A 21302-nucleotide genomic window follows, 5' to 3' on the forward strand; every position below is an offset into this window, starting at 1 on the left:
ACAGGGTTGCAAAGTCTTGAAAACAGTGAATAATAGCCTGAGCTAATATTGCAATCTGTATTGCCAGTGTTGTAATTATTGATGTGGCAATGAAACAAATTAATATTCAATTATTCTCTTTATACATTTATACCCAAATATGCACTTTACATTATCTACACTATAAAACTTTATTGTTCTATTGAAATAATGCACATGAACACTTTTCTAGCTGTTGGAAGATTAATTAATTAGATCGAGCATAAAAACTACCCATAATTCTGAAAGGAGATCAGAAATATAAAGGAAAATTGGGCTGATTAGTTTTGGTCATTAATCTACAGTCTCTTGGAGTTAAACCATTTTAAAGTGTATATATACATATACTATATTTACTGTAACGCACAAGGTCACGTTATATATGAGTATATTATCAGTATTCAGAGCAAAGGAGGGAATTTTGTTTTGTAATTATTACTTAATTATTGACAAGATGAATTATTAGTGTGTGTCATTGTGATTCTGTACATCCAGTCTCAAATGTAAATTAAGACCGGATTAATTTTGGATGGCTCATGGGGGGCAGAATGTTATTGTTAAATTTGGGAATAAATGGTTCATATATAAGCTTAATTATCATCCATACAATAGACAATGTGAATGTTTTATGTAGGGTAACCTGTGGAGGAAATTAACTGATAGTGGATCAGGGCTGGGTTTAAAGTAACTTGTTTTACATATATGTGATGTATTATTTGGAGTGTGAATTCTAACCATCTGCTTAGAGCCCTGGGATAAAGACCATTTTATAAGTCGTGTCTGAGTTTGATATTTTTTCTTTTAGCTCTGTTAAGGTGTGTGAACCTGTAATGTGTGTGTGCGCCTTTTTGACCCAAATTAAACAATAAAAAAAAACTGAAACATTCAGAACACCTACCGAAGTAAATAAAGTGTCAAAAATGTCTCCCACTATTTGTGCTCTTTGCCACAGATGCAGGCAAATGGGCACACACAACAGTCCTTAACATCCATATTTTTGGTGTATTCATACAAGAGCTTAAAGAAGACATTTGAAAATAAATCTTCCTCTGAAGCATCCTTATGCAAGATTCTGTCTATCTTCTACGGGAGAAGCAGTGGTCGTAGGTTTGGATGTTGACTTAGTAGGACTAGTACCTACAGAGAAACTCAAACATATTAGCAAAGTAGTCATAAAAAAACAACAACAATCAACACTATAGCCACAACTACTCTGTTGGTTCTTTGAAAATATAACCATTGTTTCACTAAAAGTCAGATCTTAAAAATAGAATAGCTGAAAGCAAAATGATTACTGTTCGTAGCTTCCAATTCTGTAAATTTGCAAAACTGCTTCATTGTCACACAATTATCTCATGTACAGTTGTCTTCATGTGTCTTCCCTAACCCAAATGCATCTTCTCTAAAATAGCACCCCTACTTTTCTTTAGGCGCATTGGCCATAGGTAATCGTCAGAATTCAACAAAGTTCAGTTCATAGATACAGTTTTTTCACAATGGTGATAATCAAAATCCAAGGAATCAAGAACTCCTTACTGTGGTTCTGTGGGCACTGCTCCTGACTTACCAAATCATAGAAGATTGGATCAAGTTCACTTTCTGCAAAGTACGTCAATTCAGGGGCTGAGTACCTTCGACTAGGTGCCCTTGTTCTCTTTAATCTCCTGACAACTGGTTGTTCATATTTGCTGTCACTTAGTCTGTTCAACTAAGTCTCCTCTGTGACAATTTGTGGGATGCGTTCCACAGATATACTCGGTCTTAGACGGCTTCTTGGCCACCTGTCTTTTCTGTGGGCACTTTTCGATCCTTATCCTAGATCAGAGTCATCATTCACTTGTTCATTAAGTTGATTCAGTCTGGCTTCTCCTGATTCGTTCACCACAGGCTCAGAACTTGCCTCAGTTTGACTTTGAGACATCTCTTGGGTTTGAGGTACTTGGTGACTTTGGGACACCCATGTCTCGCTTTGCCCCCTACTCCTTTCGGGTGATCAGATGTTTGGCTTTACGAATCTGTGGTTGTTGTCTCCACTTCTTCATCATGTCTTGCTCACGGAGTGTGTAATGCCTGCACCCAGTTAGGCAGTCCACTACTCTTAACCACTGTGTTGGTGACCAGCAAAACCTGGAACGGGCCCTGCCAATGGGGTTCCATGCACAATATCCTGACATGCTTCTTCACCAAATCCCAGACCTACCAGGACTATGGCCATAGCCCTGCACCTGGCCTGGGAAGGCAGTTGCAGCTTCCACCTGGTGAAAGACAAAACACATCATCTCAGCCAATCCTTTCCAGCAGTTGAGAACCACATCATTTGAAATATTCGGAAGCGCATTAGCAGGCACATCAGGCAGCCTCATGCCTCCCATGGGACATCCACCCTGATGTCAATCATGAGTACTGAGAGACTCATCAACACCAAGAGCAAGGCAGCCACCCCTTTCAGAGATATGGGTGAGACTTAAAAGCCCCGTTTAGCTGTTCTACAATTCCGGATGCATCAGGTCGATAACTTCAGTGCAGTCACTGTTCAGCTTGCAAGGCAACACATAGCTTTCTTAGAACCTCATTGCTGCAATGTGTTCTGCAGTCTGATTCAAGAAAAACTGATAAGCCAATCCTAGGTATTAATTTTTGTAACAATCACTTGGCTTCAGTGAGACTGTCATTTCTCCATGTAGGATAGGGTTCCACTCAACGAGAAAAGATACGCACCTCAAGCAGGACAAACTGCAGCCCTTTGCACACAGGCATCTTGCTAAAAATCCAACTGCATGCTATTAAAGGGGCCTCCGTTTCTTTCTGTGTAACTCAACGTTACTGGTGTCCTCCTCCCTGCATTCAAGTGCTGACAGGTAACACACCAATGACACATTCTCAGCCATCACTCTGAAATGGGGTTTAAACCAATTCTGCCTGAACAATCTCAACATTGCATCCCCCTCTATATGTGTTGGACCATGAAAATGTCTGACCATAGGTTGCAGTAAACTGTCTGGTAACTTAGGTCTCCCATCAGCAGAAACCCAAATCTCATGTCCATTCTTCACACAATCTGCTCTGACCCATTCCTCCTGTTAATCTCTTGCACTTCCTCCTGCAATCGCTTGACTTTTCCCATATATCTGCAACAGTTGTCAGCAGGTTCAAGTTGGTCTCATTTTGAGATTCATTTGAATAATTTCTAATGAATACAAAGGTTGCAGTACTAAGCAACTTCATTAGCATACCGATTTCCAGCAGTGACATCATTATTTCCACTCCTTTGTGCTGTGCATTTCACAACTGCTATTTCCAGAAGCATTTGCAATGCTCCCAGGAGTTTCATAATAAAGTTCCCATTCTGGATCTGAGACCCAGAAGATATCATAAACCCTTTTTGTGACCACAACTGTCCGAAGTTGTGGACAACACCAAAGCCATACTGATTGTCAGTGTAAATGCTAACTTTTAATTGGTCTAAGACACAGCAAGCTCTGGTAGGAGCGACCAATTCAGCCACCTAGGTAGAGGTTATATCTCGTAGCTAAGAGGCTTCTAGTACACCTTCTAAGGTGCAATAGTATTAGCAGCTCACAAATTTCTCCCATCATCTCTCAGGCATGAGCAGTCCACAAACAATACATAATCATGTCTTGCAAGAGGTTCATCTTTGATGTTAGGTCTTTGCTTGGTTAACAGTTCAGTCACATGGAGACAATTGTGCTGGACCTCTCCCACCATACACTTCAGTTTCAGGCAATGGCAAAAATGTAGCAGGGTTTAGGTTAGGGCACCTCTTTAACGTATTGTTATATGCTGCCAATAGAATTTGTTTGTACGTGGTGAGGCAGCTGCTAGTAAGGTGTCGTGTTTTGGTTCTAATGAGGAGCACCTCCTCTAAACGGGGAAGCATCACTGTAAGAGGATAGCCCATTACAGTATCCTCGCTCTGTTCAGTGCTGACACCTAATGTCACCACAGCCATCAGGCAACCTGGCCAGGTCAAAAGTGGCTGAAAGATGGGTTATTGGCTTTTGGAAATCACCATGTGTTTGTGTAAGCACTGAGAGAGCACACCCTCCCTTCTCACTGCAATATAGAATAACCTCTTTACTGTATTTTGGCATTCCTAGAGCCGGGGCACGATAAAGACTTCCTCTCAGCTCTAAAAAGGTGTTTATGCAGTTGTGGTACCATGGTAGCGGATCAGACACATCCTTGTGTGCCAATCTCTATGCTTATTTTTCACTTGGCCCCCCTATGTACTAATCAAACCTCTGTGTCCTCTCCTTCCTTGTCCATGTTATTTGCCCCCATCCGCCTGTCCTCCCTCGTCTGTGTGGCTTGCCACCATCTGCCCTCCCTCGTCTGTGTTGCTTGTTCCCTCCTTCCATTGTTTTCCATGTTGCTGCTTGTCCCCACCTGCCCTCCCTCCATAGGTACTCCCATTTACTTTGGTTTGATCTGTTCTTGTTGCGGGCACTAGGCCTAGCCCTGCAAGCGGGACAAGTGAGGTATTGCTAGGTGGTAGTCATTTTTATGGTTTGCTGCTGATTCCTGAAGTTTCCATCACGGTAATGTAAAGAAAATGTGTGATTTTAGACAACGTTTGAGGTTTGCAGGGCATTGTGGGTAAGAAAACCTGGTGGGATACATGCAGGGCACACCACCCTGCAATCCCCTAGGTGTCTAGTTTTAAAAAATGTCTGAGGTTCTTAGATTTCTGTGGGTGGAGGCCGAGCACTGCCCCAAATACTGCAGCTACCCCTATCGCTGATCTTGCCACGAAGTGATTTAGGGCCTAGTGTGTCGTGGTCCCATGCCCCCCCCCCCCCTTTCACAAGTGGGGTATTGTTGTTATCAGGAGACATGTGGGTACTCTGGATGGTATGGAATTTGTGGATCCCCACTGTTTCAGATATATGAGTAAAATGTGTGTTTTAGCCAATGTTTGAGGTTTGCAAGGGCTTCTGTACAAGAAAACCAGGGGAAGTCCACCCAAGTCACCTACCCTGAATGTCATTGTAAAAAAATGAGCAGGATTGCCAGGTTTCCCTGTGTGCCAGGTGAGATAGAGCCCAAAATTCACAGCTACCCACCTGTAAGGGTCAGTTTTCAGTGGAAAAATGTGATGTGTCCATGCTGCATTTTCGGCCCTTTTATGTCACAGGCACTATACCTACCCACACAAGTGAGGTACCATTGTTATCTGGAGACTTGGGGGGGATTGGTGAGTGGTAGGAAATTAGTGGCTCCCCACAGATATTTTCCTAAAAGAAATGTGAGGGAAATTGTGTTTTTAGTCAACGTTTGAGGTTTGCACAGGCTTCTTGATGAGAAAACCTGGTAAGAGCCACACAGATCACTCCACTCTGGATTTACCCGAGTGTCTAGGTTTCAGAAATGTGTGAGTGTTGTCTCGTGGAGTGTCATATATTGGAGTGGAGTATCATACAATGGAGTAGCTTAGAGTGCAGTAGCGTGGATCCGTGTAGTGGAGGGGCCTAAAGTGGAGTAATGCCGTTGAGTAGAGTTGCGTAGAGCGGAGTGGTGCAGAGTTGCTTTGAGTGTCATAGAGTAAAGGGCAGTAGAGTGGAGGGGCATAGAGTGGGGTGTTGTAGAGTGGAGTAAAATGTCATACAGTGGAGTAAATTGCTGTGGAGTACAGTGGAGAGTTGTAGATTGGATTAAAGTCGTGGAGTGATGTAGAGTGCCCTAGAGTGACAAGGAGTGTAGTAAAGGGGAGTGTCATAGAGTGGCATTGAATGGTGTAAAGTGGAGTTTCATGGTGTGATAGTGCACTGCCATTACAGACAACACATTTTCAATTCAAATGACAATTACATTTCCACAGACATACAGTTTTGCTGATAAAACTATACTGCGCCTAACAATAATATGTGGAAATGGCATCACCTAGCGTATTGATTTGTTTTGATCACATTAAAATATTTTTTTCCACCATATTACAGAATTACACAAAGATTGCTTCATTTGTTCTTTCCTAGTGATATGTGCTGAAATGTTTGCACAGTTAGTTTACAGATATTTACATTTTGTATTGTGCTAGAAAAACACCTTTCCTTTTACATCCCAAGATTGTCAAGTAAATCCTCTCACTTGAAGTCAGAGAAAGAAAACACCAGGCTTCCTCAGGAAACAAGGCCGGACATTTGACCTCTGTCTTTGAATGCAGAGCAACTGTGACAAGATAATAGCAACATTTAAAGGGCTGTTTACAGAAAGCAATCACTCCTGGAAGAATATAATAAACAGACTGTGCTCCAGAGGAGGGACAAAGGCATGCTGGACAGCCTAAAACTAAAAAGCCATCATATAGAAAATCTATAGTTTACTGGGATTACCTGTTGGTTTCAAACCGGTTGCCGCAACGTTTTTGAATAGAGTTGTTTAGAAACATTTTGAGTGTGTGTTTCCCAGAGATTCGTATGCAATAATTAAATACCAGTTAAGCACAATTTAAGATAGCACAGTTCGAAGTGTAACACATCTGGCAGAATGACTGCCTACATTTGATAGGCTGCACCTTTTAATTATTTCATTGTTATTGATTATTTTACATAGTTAATCTCGAGGGGCTCCATTCAAAGTTTGCAGCATTTATTATTGACATTCTTCTTGTAGTATACCCAAAAAGGGTGTGTTCCGATATTTTTTTTCCTTGTTTCCTGAGCAACAGTTATTCTTTTGCAGTATCTTAATATTTGAGTGCCCTTCATTCTGACGCAGTCTTAGTGTTCCATTGATTTTTAAACCAGCCGACACGTGCCTCTCCCCCTACAATGCTAGCAAGCCTAGGGCTTTTTCAAGACTTCCATGAGTTCATTTTCTTTTAGCTCATTATTATGATATGACTCCTTTGGTATGTCAATGAAATTCCCATTTGGACTGATCAGAGCTAGGGCACTTTGCCCCAGGCGGGAGTTTTGTCTAGTCGCAGTTTTGACTTGCTTAAAGTAGCATAGAAGATTAGTATGCCTGCTGCAAATAACAAATCTGTATTTTATGTGGTTACCTGAGTGGATTGATAAAGCCAGCCTTTACCAGTGCTTTAAAACAAATTAAATGCATGGGAGGGAGGGGCTATAGGGAGAAGATGGGCACTTTTGCCAGGTGGTAGTGAGGGATTCTGAGGAGGTGGTCATGGGGGGGCTAGAGGGGTCTGGGAGGTTAAGGGTGTTGGGGGGAAAGGATAGGTGGGTGGGGGTTGCCAGAAAAGATTGTCACACCGGGCGCCACCATCCCTAAAGCTGGCCCTGGGTCTTTGCACTGGGGTGAAAAAGCCTCAGCAATTAAGGGGGCTAACATTGATTTGATGTAGTTTCCTCGGGCGGTATAGCCTGCGCAAGTTCATAAATTAATCTGCACCTCTAATTTATTTGTATAAGCTTTAAGACGCTGCACCAAGTATTTAAATTGCACAATTCTGCACCTCTAATTTGTTTGTATCAGCATCGAGACGCTGCACCATTCGTCCTTAATAGTTGAGTCAACACTTGCCATTTTTTCATTGAGCGCTCCAGGCAGTCACACCCTCATCCAGTACTGTGTTGCTTCAAAAACCTACAACCTCGCTATCGTTTCCAAGATGTGACACCACCGCCAATCACAGATTAGATCGGGCAGGGAATTCTATCAGAAGAGACTGTCGTGTGCTGCTCGAAATCTGAAAAGTTATCATAAGTAACGTGCATTCCAGTCTCCTTTGTTTCTAAAAAAATATTCTAACGGCATGAACACACGATGAATTAAAAAAAATACATTCCACCGGTATAAAAGCCCCATCTTAGTGAATGACTTGTGGGGCATCAGTTCAGAAGTGACACTGAGATCAGGGCAGTTGTATTTTTGAAATTCTGATCGTGTTACAGTTACATACTATATGTATTTCAGTTTTAACTGCAAGTTGTGGGGAAATATTCACGTTTCACAATAATGACGGGAGTTTTTTTTTTTTTAACATACCTTCCTGGAACAGTGCCTCTTCAACTGCTTTAGTGGCTTGGCTTGCTTGCCCGTGCTTCTCAATCTGCGACTATTTGCGACCCAGTGATTTTGGCAAAAAAAGCGCTAGTCCAGACTGATGGTGATTTCATACAGACACATTTAAAACGGTGTGCGTGATATCGGGGAAGTCGTGTAGACATGTGCTTATGGATCTTCTCCAAACCGAGTCAAGGCAAGCACCATGTGCATAGCATTTTGTTATAATTGTCCTACTAGTCATAAGTGTATTTATTACGGTCATTGGTTGGCAGTGAGGTTAGTGCTATTTGTGATGTATTGTTTATTGCTTTGTATGGGTAAATATGAGATTTACGTTGCTTAATGCTTTATTTTCACAGGTTTGTTTGACAGAACCCAGCCTTCAATCTGGTTATACATTATTTCAAAAAATATTTTCTGCAGTACATTGTTCAGATACACTTGAGTTTTGCAATTAAGATGATATGATACACTTAAATGGCAACCGACTAAACAAACTGAATCATTGTTCTTTTTTCGTAGGCCCTGTTGTTGCTTTGGAGTTTAATGGAAATGGTGCGGTTGAAGGATGTCAGAGCATTGTGAACGAAGTATTTAGTGGGACCAAGGTGAGCCATTTTCTGTGCTAACATGTTTGTCAGTAAAGGTTCTGCACATTATGGAATATACGGCACAGGTTCTGGTGCAATCACTGTATTTTTTTAATTAGTCACGCAAAGTTGGACACGTTCCCCTTACCTTTATCCAGGCATATTGGATGTCTGGCCAGAAAGGAGGAGCACCTTTACAGGCACAGTGCAGTCTCATAATATCTAGGTGACACTTTGCATTCACCGTTCCAGTTTTAAATTAAAAGACCTTCTCCACGTGGAGCTGAGGTGCTTTTGAAGCACATGTTTTCGGGATGGAGGAAGGTTCTTACACTGTACATTACATTATTTGACGAGGATTCTGACAGCTATGAAGAGAGGGACGATTCCACAATATTATAACTACAACTGCTATGGAGAGTTACAGGATGCGAGGGGGCTTGACATCTTGCCTGAAACTGGCCTTGTGTCTCCCTCAGGAACTGCTATGGAGCCAAAGTGCTTCTTTCGCTGTTGTGATGTGAAGGGCAGCTGAAGTACTAGATTTCAAGTGGAAATAATGGAAGTTAAAACCAATGTACTAACTGAAGTATTGCAACCTAGTCAGACTCCCACCGAGCCATTGGAACCTGTCAACAAAGCACTTACTTGACACCCTTTTGGGCACTTGGGCCTATCTCTGTTTGGGACTCACTGTTAATCGACAGGGTGCCTGTCACCATTGCCATGTGCCTGGCCACCCTCCCTACTTAACATAGCATCCAATTCCGGGGAGCTTGGTTGTTCAAACTTTAACCAGCACGGTTAACCCAAACCATTCGCTTACTAATCTTCCCAATTGTGAGTCCAATTAAATTGAAACTTTTGCAAAAATATATTCTCCTCCATGAGCCTTGTTCTTAGATTCGTCATTGCCAGCAATATTCTTGGCTCTTATTCTCATACTTCTTGTGATACAGTGGCTCAGATTTTGGCAGGCTTTAAGGCTCTCTTAGAACTTCAGCAGGGATTGTTCAGCCTAATTTCCAGAGGCAAAGCTTTTCAATAAGTGACCCTTAGTACTGAAGGGGCTCTGGATCCCCACCTCTTGTGTGTGATTTTAGGAGCTGCAAAATTCATCTGCGATCTAGATCTTCTTGATCGAGTGGTGAATATTTTTTTTCCACATTTTTTTGAGTGGTGAGTATCAAAATAGACATTCTAGTAAATCAGAAGCTTTATCATTCAAGATTATACGCATTGTATATCCTGACGAAAACAAAATCCTGTGGTGGATTGGCAGCAAATAAAATTCGTGCAGATTTGCTGCCTCATGATCACGTTTTTTAAAGCTTAAAAAATACAGTGACAGTGTAATTTTGGATGTTTTGCACACTCCTGGTACTCTTTTTGGATAGCTTTAAGTATGTTCAAGTTCAGTTTTAACACTTTTTGAGTTAGAGTCTAACATAGCAGTTTCACACAAAACGAAACATCTGATAGAGACTTTATCTAGCTGCAGATTGCTTACCTTTGAATTTCCCAGGAGTCAGACTGAATCCGAAAACGTTTAAATGAGTTGTACCCCTGCAAGACGTTAGGTGCCTTCGTTCTGTTCCACGCGTTGGCACAGGAAGTGACATCGCGGTCACCTGTATAGGCACTACACAGGCGTGTGGACGTCAGTTCTTTTCTTTCCTTCCCAGTTAGCAGTGATCCGGAGAAGAGCGACCCTTCTGTCTCTTTTTGACAGGTATTTTCAACTATTTTTTCAAAGTGTGTCGAAAGATGTCTTCTAGGAAGGCAGATTTCAAGTCATGTGGCGCCTGTCACCCACCTTGTTGGTAACTGACCTGCACTTGGTGTGCTTATGGTGTCTTGAGGATCACCACGACTCGAAGTCATGCTTGCACTGCTTGGCTATTGTGATGAAAGCTTTGAGGGAGCGGTCCCTAAAGCTGTTTGCAGCCTGGCAGTCAACACCAATTAGTGTGACTCCTAGGAGGTCTCGGGCCCGATCGAGAAGAAGGTCACAGGACTGCTCCAGGAGCCGAAAGTCCTCTTCCTCGCACTCGGGGAAGAGGCACAAGAAGAAAAATAAGTCTAAGTGGTCTTCAACATCACCTCGTCAGTTGACTGACGTAATGAGTGAGGAACATTGGTGTTCCAGGAACGGTTGTGCGGAGCAGTTACCAGGTCTGACTCCATGCCCCAACCCCCCCTTGGTTTATGGGAGCCAGAGTGCCACCGATCAAATAAAGGGCTTTTACGGGGCCAGGCGCAACATATTTGAGCTGCCATGGGGAAGAAGTGGGAAGGGGTCAGTGACCCTTTAGAATACCAGTTAGAGGCCCCAACTTCATTGGACTGGTATGAGGAACTAGGAGATGCCAGTGGACTGGATATCTCTCCATATACTGACTTGCTCTCTCCACCTACGTGGCTACGGAGGAAGGAGCATCTTACGCAATGGCGGCGAAGAGGGCTGCGGAGGTCCTTGACCTCAAACTTCCCTCTGTGGCGGTCAAGACTACCCTCTTGACAGAAGTGCTTCAGCCGGGGGCGTCCTCATCCGAGCCCCTATTGCCCTTTAATGAAGCACTGACACTGTGCTGCTGGGAACTTGGTCCAAGCCCAGCACATGGCTCCTGTGAACAGTACCATTGCCCATTGCCATTGCATTGTCCAGGGTGATTCTAGTTTTCTCACCCAACACCCCACCCCTGAGAGCTTGGTAGTCCAAGCCTCAACTTCCCATGGCGCATTCCCTGTGGCTCCCCCAGACAGGGAATCCAAGAGGCTGGATAGCTTAGGCAAAAAAAAAAAATCTTCCACCAACCTAGCATTGCGGTCAGTGAACACTGCATGCCTAGTGGGCAGTTATTCCCATACCTTGGGATATGGTTATGCAAGTGCTGCCAGCTCCAGAAGGAGGCTCGGGACATCCTCTACCAAGCAGTAAAAGACAGAAGAGATGCAGCAAACATCATCATTAGGTGTGCTCGACTGACTTGCAGGGCAGAGCCATTTCCTTGACAGTGGCCTTGAGGTGCCATGCTAGCTGGGAACATCTGGCTTTTCGGGTGATGTCCAGCCCAACCTTATGGACATGCCCTTTGACAGGACTTCTCTTTAGAGAAAAGGTAGAATTGTCACTGGAGCGCTTCCAGTACTTGTGGGCTACGGCAAAGTCCTTAGGCCTCTCAGTGACACCTTGCCCCAGTCTGCCTTTTGCCCTTTTTCGTGGATACGGAGGAGCGTGCCACCATGCCAGCCTTATGCCAGCCACCATAAAGTGCAATCTTCCCAAGCTGTGTGAGGACATGGACATGGTGCATTACGACCCTGTGCGTCTGGTAGGCAGAAGTCGTCCACCATCAACCTCCCACAGCTGCAGCCTCTAACCCCTCCTAGTTTGGTTTTGCAAGACCATGGGTGCCCAGTTGGAGGGAGAATCCAACATCATCTCATCTACTGGCAGTCAATTACATCAGACAAATGGGTCTTGCAAATCATTCCCTTTCCAATCTTTCCCTCTTCCAATACCACCAACACAAGAACGGTTGGTGGAGGGTCATCATCTTTCTTTGCTCAGAGAGGAAGTTACAGCTGTCTTGGCCAAGGGAGCTATACAGGAGGTTCCAATATCAAAAGTAGGTAGTGATCATTTATTGTTATTGCAGCTACTTTTCAGATTCACAAGAAGAACAAGGGTATTCACCCTATTCTAGACCTCCGAACCGTCAATATCGTCCTCACAAAGGAGTTCAAGATGTTCCCTTTAACTCAGATCTTGTCTGCCCTCGACCCAGGAGACTGGTTGGTAGTGTTGGACTTGCAGGTTGTGTATTTTCACATCCCCATCCTGCCTGTCCACAGACGTTACCTGCCGTTCAAGGTAGGCCACGAGCACTTTTCAGTTCACGTGCTCCCCTTTGGCCTTACCAATGCCCCTCGGGTGTTTACCAAGCTAACTGCGGTGGTCGCAGCTCGTCTGCGCAGATCACGGGGTTTCAGTCCTCCCCTACCTCGACGACTGGCTGTTGAAGGTGGGCTCACCTCAGGCTGTCATCCTTCCACCTTCAGATTATGGTGGACCTCTTGCATTCACTGGGGTTCACTATAAATGCCTCCCTCACTCCTTCTCAGACACTCCCTTTCATCAGATCAGTTCCGGACACAGTGCAGCTTCAGGCTTATCCTCCAGAGCAGCAAGTCGAGGATACTCAGGCTATGATACCAATGTTTTAGCCTTTGTCCTGGATTTCGGTAAGAAGGACTCTGAGGCTGCTCGGCCTCATGGCCTCCTGCACCCTGTTAGTAAAACATGCAAGATGGCATATGCAGGCTCTGCAGAGGGACCTGAAGTTCCAGTGGGTGCAATATCAAGGGAATCTCTCCGACATGATCCAAATCTCGGAAGGAACTGCAGAAAACCTGCAGTGGTGACTGACGAACTGCGATTTGGTCAAAGGCAAACTCCTCTCTCTTCCCTAGCCAGATCTGACAGTAGTGAAATATGCGTCACTCCTGAGATGGGGCGGCCATCTGGGAGAGGTTTAGATCAGAGGACTCTGATTTTCAACAGAATCCGGACTCCACATCAACTTGCTGGAGCTTTGTGCAATCCGGCTAGCATTGAAAGCATTTCTTCCCTCTGTCAAGGATGTTCACGGACAACACCACTGCCATGTGGTACTGCAACAAGCAAGGCGGAGTATTGTTGTGGACACTTTTTCCAAGAGGCTCTGCACCTCCGGACTTGGCTGGAACAGCAGGGCATAACCTTGGTGCTTCAACACCTGGCATGTTATCTGAACACCAGGACAGACAGCTCAGTCATCGATGCCTAGCAGTAAAGACTACGCAATATCAGCAGTTTTGCGTGTTGGTGTTTCCAAGGCGGAAATGGCTCGGAGATTCTTTTCGTCTTGAGTGGAGTTCAGGCCTCCTGTACACCTTTCAGCCCATACCACTTCTGCTCAGAGTTCTCAAGAAGATCAGAAAAGACCGGGCTCAAGTCATTCTTGAGGCACTGGACTAACGTGGAGATTACATATCGACAGTGGATAACTTACGACCTTCCTCTCAAAGTTGTTAACGTTATCTTGGCAGCCAGGTGTTATTCCACTAAAATGGTATACACCTGCCTATGGCAAAAATGTGTGAAATATTCTACAGAAAAATCTATCTACCTTCTTTCTGCCTCTTTCTCATATTCTTCTCTTCGTTCTTACCCTTGCCCAGCAGGGTCCTGCTCTGCCCTGTCTGTCTTCCTGCGGCTGCCTGACCAACCCTCTTTATTTAAGTACCCTACTGTAAATAAGTTTCTTAAAGGGCTTGTGCATATGTTCCCCCCCATGCCCTTTATTATGCCTCAGTGGGAGTTTAATTTCGTTCTCACAGTCCTCATGTGCTCCATTTGAGCCACTGCACAATTGTCTGCTCTGGCTTCTTACCATCAAGACAGCCTTTCTAATGGCAATAACATCTGCCTGGAGGGAGAGTGAGATGAGGCTTTATCATCCAAGCTTTCCTTTCTTATTGTGTTCCCTGACAAAGTTGTGCTTCCTCCCGAAAGTGGTAAACCCATTCCATTTGGGACACTGTCACACTGCTTTCCTTTTAAGCTCCTCCACATTCTGCTAAAGAAGAGGAGTGACTGCATTGCCTGGACCCAAAAAGATTGTTGTTGTTCTACCTTGACCGTGCAAAAATGTTGTGTCTGAATAACCATCTCTTTGTGGGCTATGTAGGAGCTAAGAAAGGTCGAGCAGTACAGAAACAAACCATTTCATGCTGGGTCATTCTCTGCATCAAGATCTGCTGTGCCTTGGCTAAAAGAAGCCTCCTGAGGGCTTAAGAGCCCATTCCACCAGAGGAAAAGCAGCAACCTCGGCATTAGCTCTTGGAGTCCCAGTTCTGGATATTTGCCGGACAGCAACATGGGCGACCCTGCATTTGTTTGCCAAACACTACTGCCTGAAGAGTCAGGTCTGTAGGGACAGGATTTCGCCCATTGAGTCCTGTAGGATTGTCTAGTTTAGAAAAACATATGTGTAGCCCACCGCAACTAGGATATGGCTTGGGTATCTATTCAAAGGTAAGGAATATGCAGCTAAAAGTCACTTACTTTTGCAATTAAAAGATGGAGGTCACTGGTAATGAGGCAGCACCACCCAGTGTTTTATGCCTCAGTGTTTCCACTGGTGATACTCCCTACTTGTCAGGTTGGATACTTCACATAGTGTAGATTGGAACAGTAGCTAGAGGCAGGTTTAGAAATTGTGGGGGACTGTTATACTGAGGGCATGATGTGCACAATGGACTCTGGTGGAGGAAGAATGCCTCCCTGGTACCTAGATCCTCACACATGCCCACTACAGGCGGCTATGAGGGGTCTCTGGACTAGGGGTCATGCGGAACCTCAGACTCATGAGTTTCTGCAGGTCCTCCTGGCCTTTGGTCAGGGGCACAAGCTGATGTCATGGCTCTCCAAATCAGAGGTAGAAATGACCCCGGATGAACTCCTTCGTAGGCATGAGTGGTGGGAAGTGGCACTGGATAGGAGGCCCCAGGACAGAGAGTGGAGGATGGCCATGGAGCACGTTCACAATGTTTTGGGAAACACTTGTTTCATTCATACACAATTCCAATACATACACACCACTTACTTGACTCTCCACCGAATAATTGTGAAGAGCTTGATGGGGACATGCATTGCCGTACATGTGCCCTGGTGAACTCATGGGTTCTTACAAATGGTTTATGACTGCTCTGTGGTCAGGTGCTTCTGGAGCTCAGTGGCTACCGATGTGGAGCACACGCTCAGCAGTAGTGATGCTGGTACCCTGTAGGTCCTCCTGTTGGGCGTTTAACCACTGGAAAAGCTGCACAAGGTGGGGGATCAGTTTCTAGACTTAGCAGTAGTCCTGGTAAAGCAGACAATCGCGCTCCATTGGAGGTTGCAGGAAGGGCCCCCTGCATATTTGCTGGAGCTGTGGGCCAGGGCGGAGGCCACAGCATTGGGGAACGAAGGGAGGCGCAGAGTGGGGAAACAATCTGTGGCAGGTCTGTGGTTGGAGGTACTGGAAGCTTTTATGACTAATTATGAGAAACAGATTCCATCCTCTAAACCCACCGACCCGTAAGGCATGGGGGAAAGAAGGGTCCGAGGAGGATGGGAGCCATCCCTCTTTCCGTCAAAGGCCCGGGTGGCCACACTGTAAACGTTTGCCTGTAGGATGTCGACTGTTCTCCCCCAATCTTCTTTTTTTTTTTTTTTCCCTCCCCTGGACTTCCCTGGGAACTTTGCTTTCCATTGACCGCCTACTAGGCTGAACTAGTGCACGCATGAATCTGGGTGGATGACCTTGCCTGCGAGTCTAGTCTCGGTTTTGAGTTCCTTTTTTCTTGCTCTTATGGTTATATTTGTTGTCTCTATGTGGGCCTCCCTGCTGCGACAGGGGTGGCTGCTAGCATCCTCCCTCCTTCGGGCGAGTGTTGGAGTATTACTACCTCATTGTCCGCCCCTCTGTTACTCAGTGATTTGTACCCTGGTTGGGTTGGGACCGGGGAATGCTCTACGATTATCCTGTAACTGTTGTGATGCATGCTTATGTCCGGGCATGCCTTCTCTGCCCTGTCTCTCTTTCTTCTTTGTTTGTTTGGAGAAATACCAACAAAGACAAGTTAAAAAAATCTTTGCTGGAAAAGGCACCTAACAAACGTTCAGCAGACATTATACTGTAATGGAAATTAAACAGTTTAAGCCTGTTACATATTGTGTTAACTTTAGATTTAACCATGTTCACGTGCTAACACCCAGTTCATGGTAGTCTGAAAGTGAAACTTAATTATCATTTTGCCTATATTCAAACGTAGATGTTTATCTTCATTGAATTCCCCATCCTATTCAGAAGATGTTAAGCAAGTTGTAGACCTTTCCAATAGGAGTACATCAATATACTAATATAAAGTAGTACACAGTTGCGAAATAAGTTTAAGAAAAAAGAGAGAAAAGAAAAGGAGTCCTGAAAATCAGGAGCAATGGTCCTCACACACCTTAATTGGTGTCATGCTTCATCATCGGACAGCTCCTCGTCAGACTGGCGCTGCAATGTCTGACGGGCACCCCCCAAAGGGGGGCTCTTTGCCGGAGATCTTTTATATACTCGATGATGCCGCGGAACCTAATATGGATCCGAGAGAGGACAAATCCACAAGAGAGAGAAATAAAATTGGCTCAGATCCCTTACTCAATGATTTATTGCTTGCTATTGGGAAATGGTCAAGGTTAAAAGAATGCAGGGAGTGGAATCAGAGGTAATGCTCAGACACTCACACAAAACACTCAACGGAACGCGACCCCAGGGTAGGTGTTACTGAGGACACCGGCTACCTGAGAAATTTTCGGTGAGCCAGGCAAGAGGCCAGCGTGATCCCATGGAGCCTGTTCTTTAAGTGAAGATGGGCGACTAATAGGAAAGAAAAGCCAGTCCGGTTTAATCTTAGTAAGTGACTGATGACGCCTTGACTGTGAGCGTTAGTCAGCAGGAGTATAGGTATATTGATTTTTTTTAGAGTAATTTTATGATTTAGTAGGTCCTGAAGAAGCGTCACGGGATCCTGTGGGACCATTAGAGACGCGAAACATGTCGACCGCATACTAAGGAGGACTGGATTATTTCCACCATCCTCTACTTTTGAGTGTTTTGCGTGAGTGTCTGAGCATTACCTCTGATTCCACTCCCTGCATTCTTTTAACCTTGACCATTTCCCAATAGCAAGCAATAAATCATTGAGTGAGGGATCTGAGACAATTTAATTTCTCTCTCTTGTGGATTTGTCCTCTCTCGGATCCATATTAGATTCCGCGGCATCATGGAGTATATAAAAGATCTCCGGCAAAGAGCCCCCCTTCGGGGGGTGCCCGTCAGACATTGCAGTGCCAGTCTGACGAGGAGCTGTCCGATGAGGAAGCATGACACCAATTAAGGTGTGTGAGGACCATTGCTCCTGATTTTCAGGACTCCTTTTCTTTTCTCTCTTTTTTCTTAAACTTATTTCGGAACTGTGTACTACTTTATATTAGCATAGTATTGGGAGAACGTACACTGGACCGCCCAATCCTCCCTTTCCCCCCTTTTTTATTGAAGTACATCAATATACAACATTAGTCTTAAATGATACTTCCGAGTCTTTGGGGGATGATTTCTGCAACTCTTAATGATTCCAGGTCAGTCAAGAAGCCAAAGATAAAGCAAGATTGCCATCTGGACGTAACCTTGGGTTATCCCTTTCGTAGTGCTGACAGGATTAGAAACAACCACCTTTCTACACTCATACACCTTGACCCAGGTATCCTTATCAACTGTCTGCAGAAGCTTTAGACGACCTGGATTAATATGCCTTAGATTGAAGGTTTGGCATTAAACTGCCAGGTAATATTGCTTGTAGCTGGAGATCAATATTAAAGTGTTTTCAGTCAGAAGAAAATGGTCCCAGCTGCATGTTTTCTCTTCGCCATCCAAGAATGATCTAAACCAGTTCATTGTTATACCTTTCACTGCACAGCTGCCCGACCATTGAAAAAGACAAAGTTTCTGGTGTCAAACGCAGTGGACAGATGTAATAAGGCCGGTATCTCTGCTCCTCCTCCATCAACCGTCACACCAACGTTTTGCAGACAAAGTTAATTATCTGCACAGTCATTCAGTAGGATTAGTGGATTTACCCCCAATACCTTTTGAAAGCGTGTCTTTAATCAGTAAGGGCGGTGGTCCTAGGTCTCTCTTCAGCACTTTAATATTCAATAGAAATAAAGAAGACGGAACTGAATAACTCAGGATGACGTCTTCATTAGGCAGAAGCTCCAACAAAAGTGAATATTGTAAAAATACAGCCTGTTGGCCTATAAAGGAAGCGAAATTGAACATAGAGTTAAAAAGAAATGCACTGAAAGTACAGCCACGGGACTATGCGAAAGAATAGACAAATTTGCTTAAAAGCAACATTTTGCAAATTGGCAGGCCAACTTTTACATGAACGTTGGTTTTGAGACCCGATGTAAATCCATCCCAACATCTGATTTTGGCTGCTTCAGGCCACAAAACCAAGAAGGGTTGTATAGAAGCGATATGTTTATGCTTTCCTGTTTTTAGTGTTTATTTTTATTGGATTGCCGTCAAGTTTTACAAACTCTTATAAAATCAGTATTTATCCTGATACTTGTGAAAAAATACATAAAAACTATGTTTTAAATAGTTGTACAAATAAGCTTCATCACTCTAGTACATGTACACAACATGCATACTTAATGTGAAGGAGGAGTACTGCATGAAACATATTGACATTGTATGCAGTTGACTTATTGTTGGGATGGTGACGAATTCTCTCCTGTGTGCCCGAACTGCATACCTGCAATCCTGTTTTTTTTTGTCATGTTATACACTAATCATTTTTGCGTGTCTAGGCGCAGTCTTTTGAAAATGATGGTCTAGTCCTGATCACTGAGGGGAGCACCACGTGCACTCTCACAGTGACAGGAGGCTACTGTCCCCATGTTTGGTTTCATGCATGGAGCGTGGTGGTGGCAGCGCACTGAGTTAGTGAATTATAGTGACAGCCTTTTACCTCTGTAATGTGAATGTGTGCTTACAGGCCCACTCATCTAAAGTTCCACTGCTCAGGAGGAACCCGGAATTTGAATGTGTGTATGTGTGTGTTGTTACTGTGTTAGTGTGTTAGATGTTATGGTGTGTAGTGCCAGAATGGCACAAGCCTGCATGTTCCATTTTGGAAGCCTACAGACAGGACTAGAGTACCTGACCAGCATAGGCCTAAGGTGGTCTTCTGGTGGAGATGGGGATCAGAGGACTCTAGTCCCTGGCTCCGCAAACATCTGTTGGAGTTGCAGGCCATCCATCTGTTGTTGAAGGGCTTCCTGTCGTCCATCATGGGAAGATCAGTACAGATTCACACAGACAACACCACTGTCGTGTTACTGCAACAAGCAGGGTGGATTGGAATCTTTGGCCAGGAGGCACTCTACCTCTCGAGCTGACAGGAGCCATTTGTGATGCCACAGTGGGTTCTTAATTTGGTCCTCATATTCTTCATGTTTACCTCATTTGAGCCAATGCACAGATGCTCATTTCAGCTTCTGACTCTCAAAATTATTTGAGTGAATGACTCCATGCTCTTTCGGTACTGCCACCCTACACCACCTTTTTGATTTTTGTTTGTTTTTACAGACAAACTGATGTTAAGGACCAGGGCAGCCTATGTGCCCAAAGTTGTGACTTCTTTTCATATTGGTCAACCTATCACTCTCACAACGTTCTTTGACCCGCCTCACCCCTCGAAAGAGGAGAAGAAGCATCATTGACTAGACCCCGAGAGAGCATTGAGCTTTTACATCTTTCTCACCAAAGACCATTGATAAAGGATCAACTTTTTGTGAGTTTTTTTTTGGTCTAAGAAAGGTAGGGTAGTGCAAGGTGGATATCCTCTGCATTAAGATCTCCAGTGCTTTGGTCAAGAAGCAGCTTCCAGAAGGACTGAGGGCTCATTCCACCACAACCAAGGCTTGTATTGGCATATGGAGTGCCTGCGTCTGACATGTGTCAGCCCTCAATGTGGGCATCAGTAAACAGGTGTTCGATGGCATCTGTCGCTGTAGATACGCATGTTTTGCAATAGCTCGCCATCTGGTGTTGGGCCGGAGTGTTACAAGTTGTTTTTCTTCAAAGAAGTCTTTCGAGTCACGGGACCGAGTGACTCCTCCTTTTGTGTCCATTGCGCATGGGCGTCGACTCCATCTTCGATTGTTTTTTTTCCGCCATCGGGTTCGGACGTGTTCCTGTCGCTCCGAGTTTCGGAACGGAAAGATAGCTAATTTCGGAAGATTTTCGTCGGTATTGTTGCGTTCGGGATCGGCGTAGTTAGATTCAACACCGCATCGAAGATCGAAGAGCTCCGGTGCCCTTCGGGGTAGTTTTTCGATCCCCCGTCGGGGCCTGGTCGGCCCAACCGCGTGCTGAAGAACGCCGATGGAACGGACCCCGTTCCGTTTCTGTCCCAAATGCCACAACAAGTACCCCTATACAGACCAACACTTGGGGGGTCATTCTGACCCCGGCGGTCTAAGACCGCTGGGGCCAGGGTCGGCGGGAGCACCGCCGACAGGCCGGCGGTGCCCCGCAGGGCATTCTGACCGCGGCGGTTCGGCTGCGGTCAGAAGAGGCAAACCGGCGGTCTCCCGCCGGTTTACCGCTGCCCTTAGAATCCCCCATGGCGGCGCAGCTTGCTGCGCCGCCATGGGGGATTCTGACACCCCCTACCGCCATCCTGTTCCTGGCGGTTCGCCCGCTAGGAACAGGATGGTGGTAGGGGGTGCCGCGGGGCCCCCGTAAGAGGGCCCCGCAAAGTATTTCAGTGTCTGCTAAGCAGACAATGAAATACGCGACGGGTGCAACTGCACCCGTCGCACCCCTGCAACTCCGCCGGCTCAATTCTGAGCCGGCGTCCTCGTTGCAGGGGCATTTCCTCTGGGCCGGCGGGCGCTCTTTTGGAGAGCGCCCGCCGGCCCAGAGGAAATGTTTAAATGGCCGCCGCAGTCTTTTGACCGCGGTGCGGTCATTCAACGGCGGTACCTTGGCGGACGACCTCCGCCGTCCGCCAGGGTCATAATCAGGCCCTTGGTCTGTAACCTGTGCCTGT

General features: G+C 45.1%; 1 protein-coding gene across 1 annotated transcript in view; it reads left to right on the forward strand.

Annotated features, from left to right (window-relative positions):
- RP2 (RP2 activator of ARL3 GTPase) overlaps window positions 1-21302 on the forward strand; it is a 144358-nt gene that overhangs the window by 97144 nt on the left and 25912 nt on the right. The window contains exon 4 of the mRNA XM_069204296.1: window positions 8533-8618. Coding sequence (XP_069060397.1) covers window positions 8533-8618 — 86 coding nt within the window. The remainder of the gene's footprint in view (window positions 1-8532; window positions 8619-21302) is intronic.

This window comes from Pleurodeles waltl, chromosome 8 (genome assembly GCF_031143425.1).
Source record: "Pleurodeles waltl isolate 20211129_DDA chromosome 8, aPleWal1.hap1.20221129, whole genome shotgun sequence".
NCBI classification, from domain to species: domain Eukaryota; kingdom Metazoa; phylum Chordata; class Amphibia; order Caudata; family Salamandridae; genus Pleurodeles; species Pleurodeles waltl.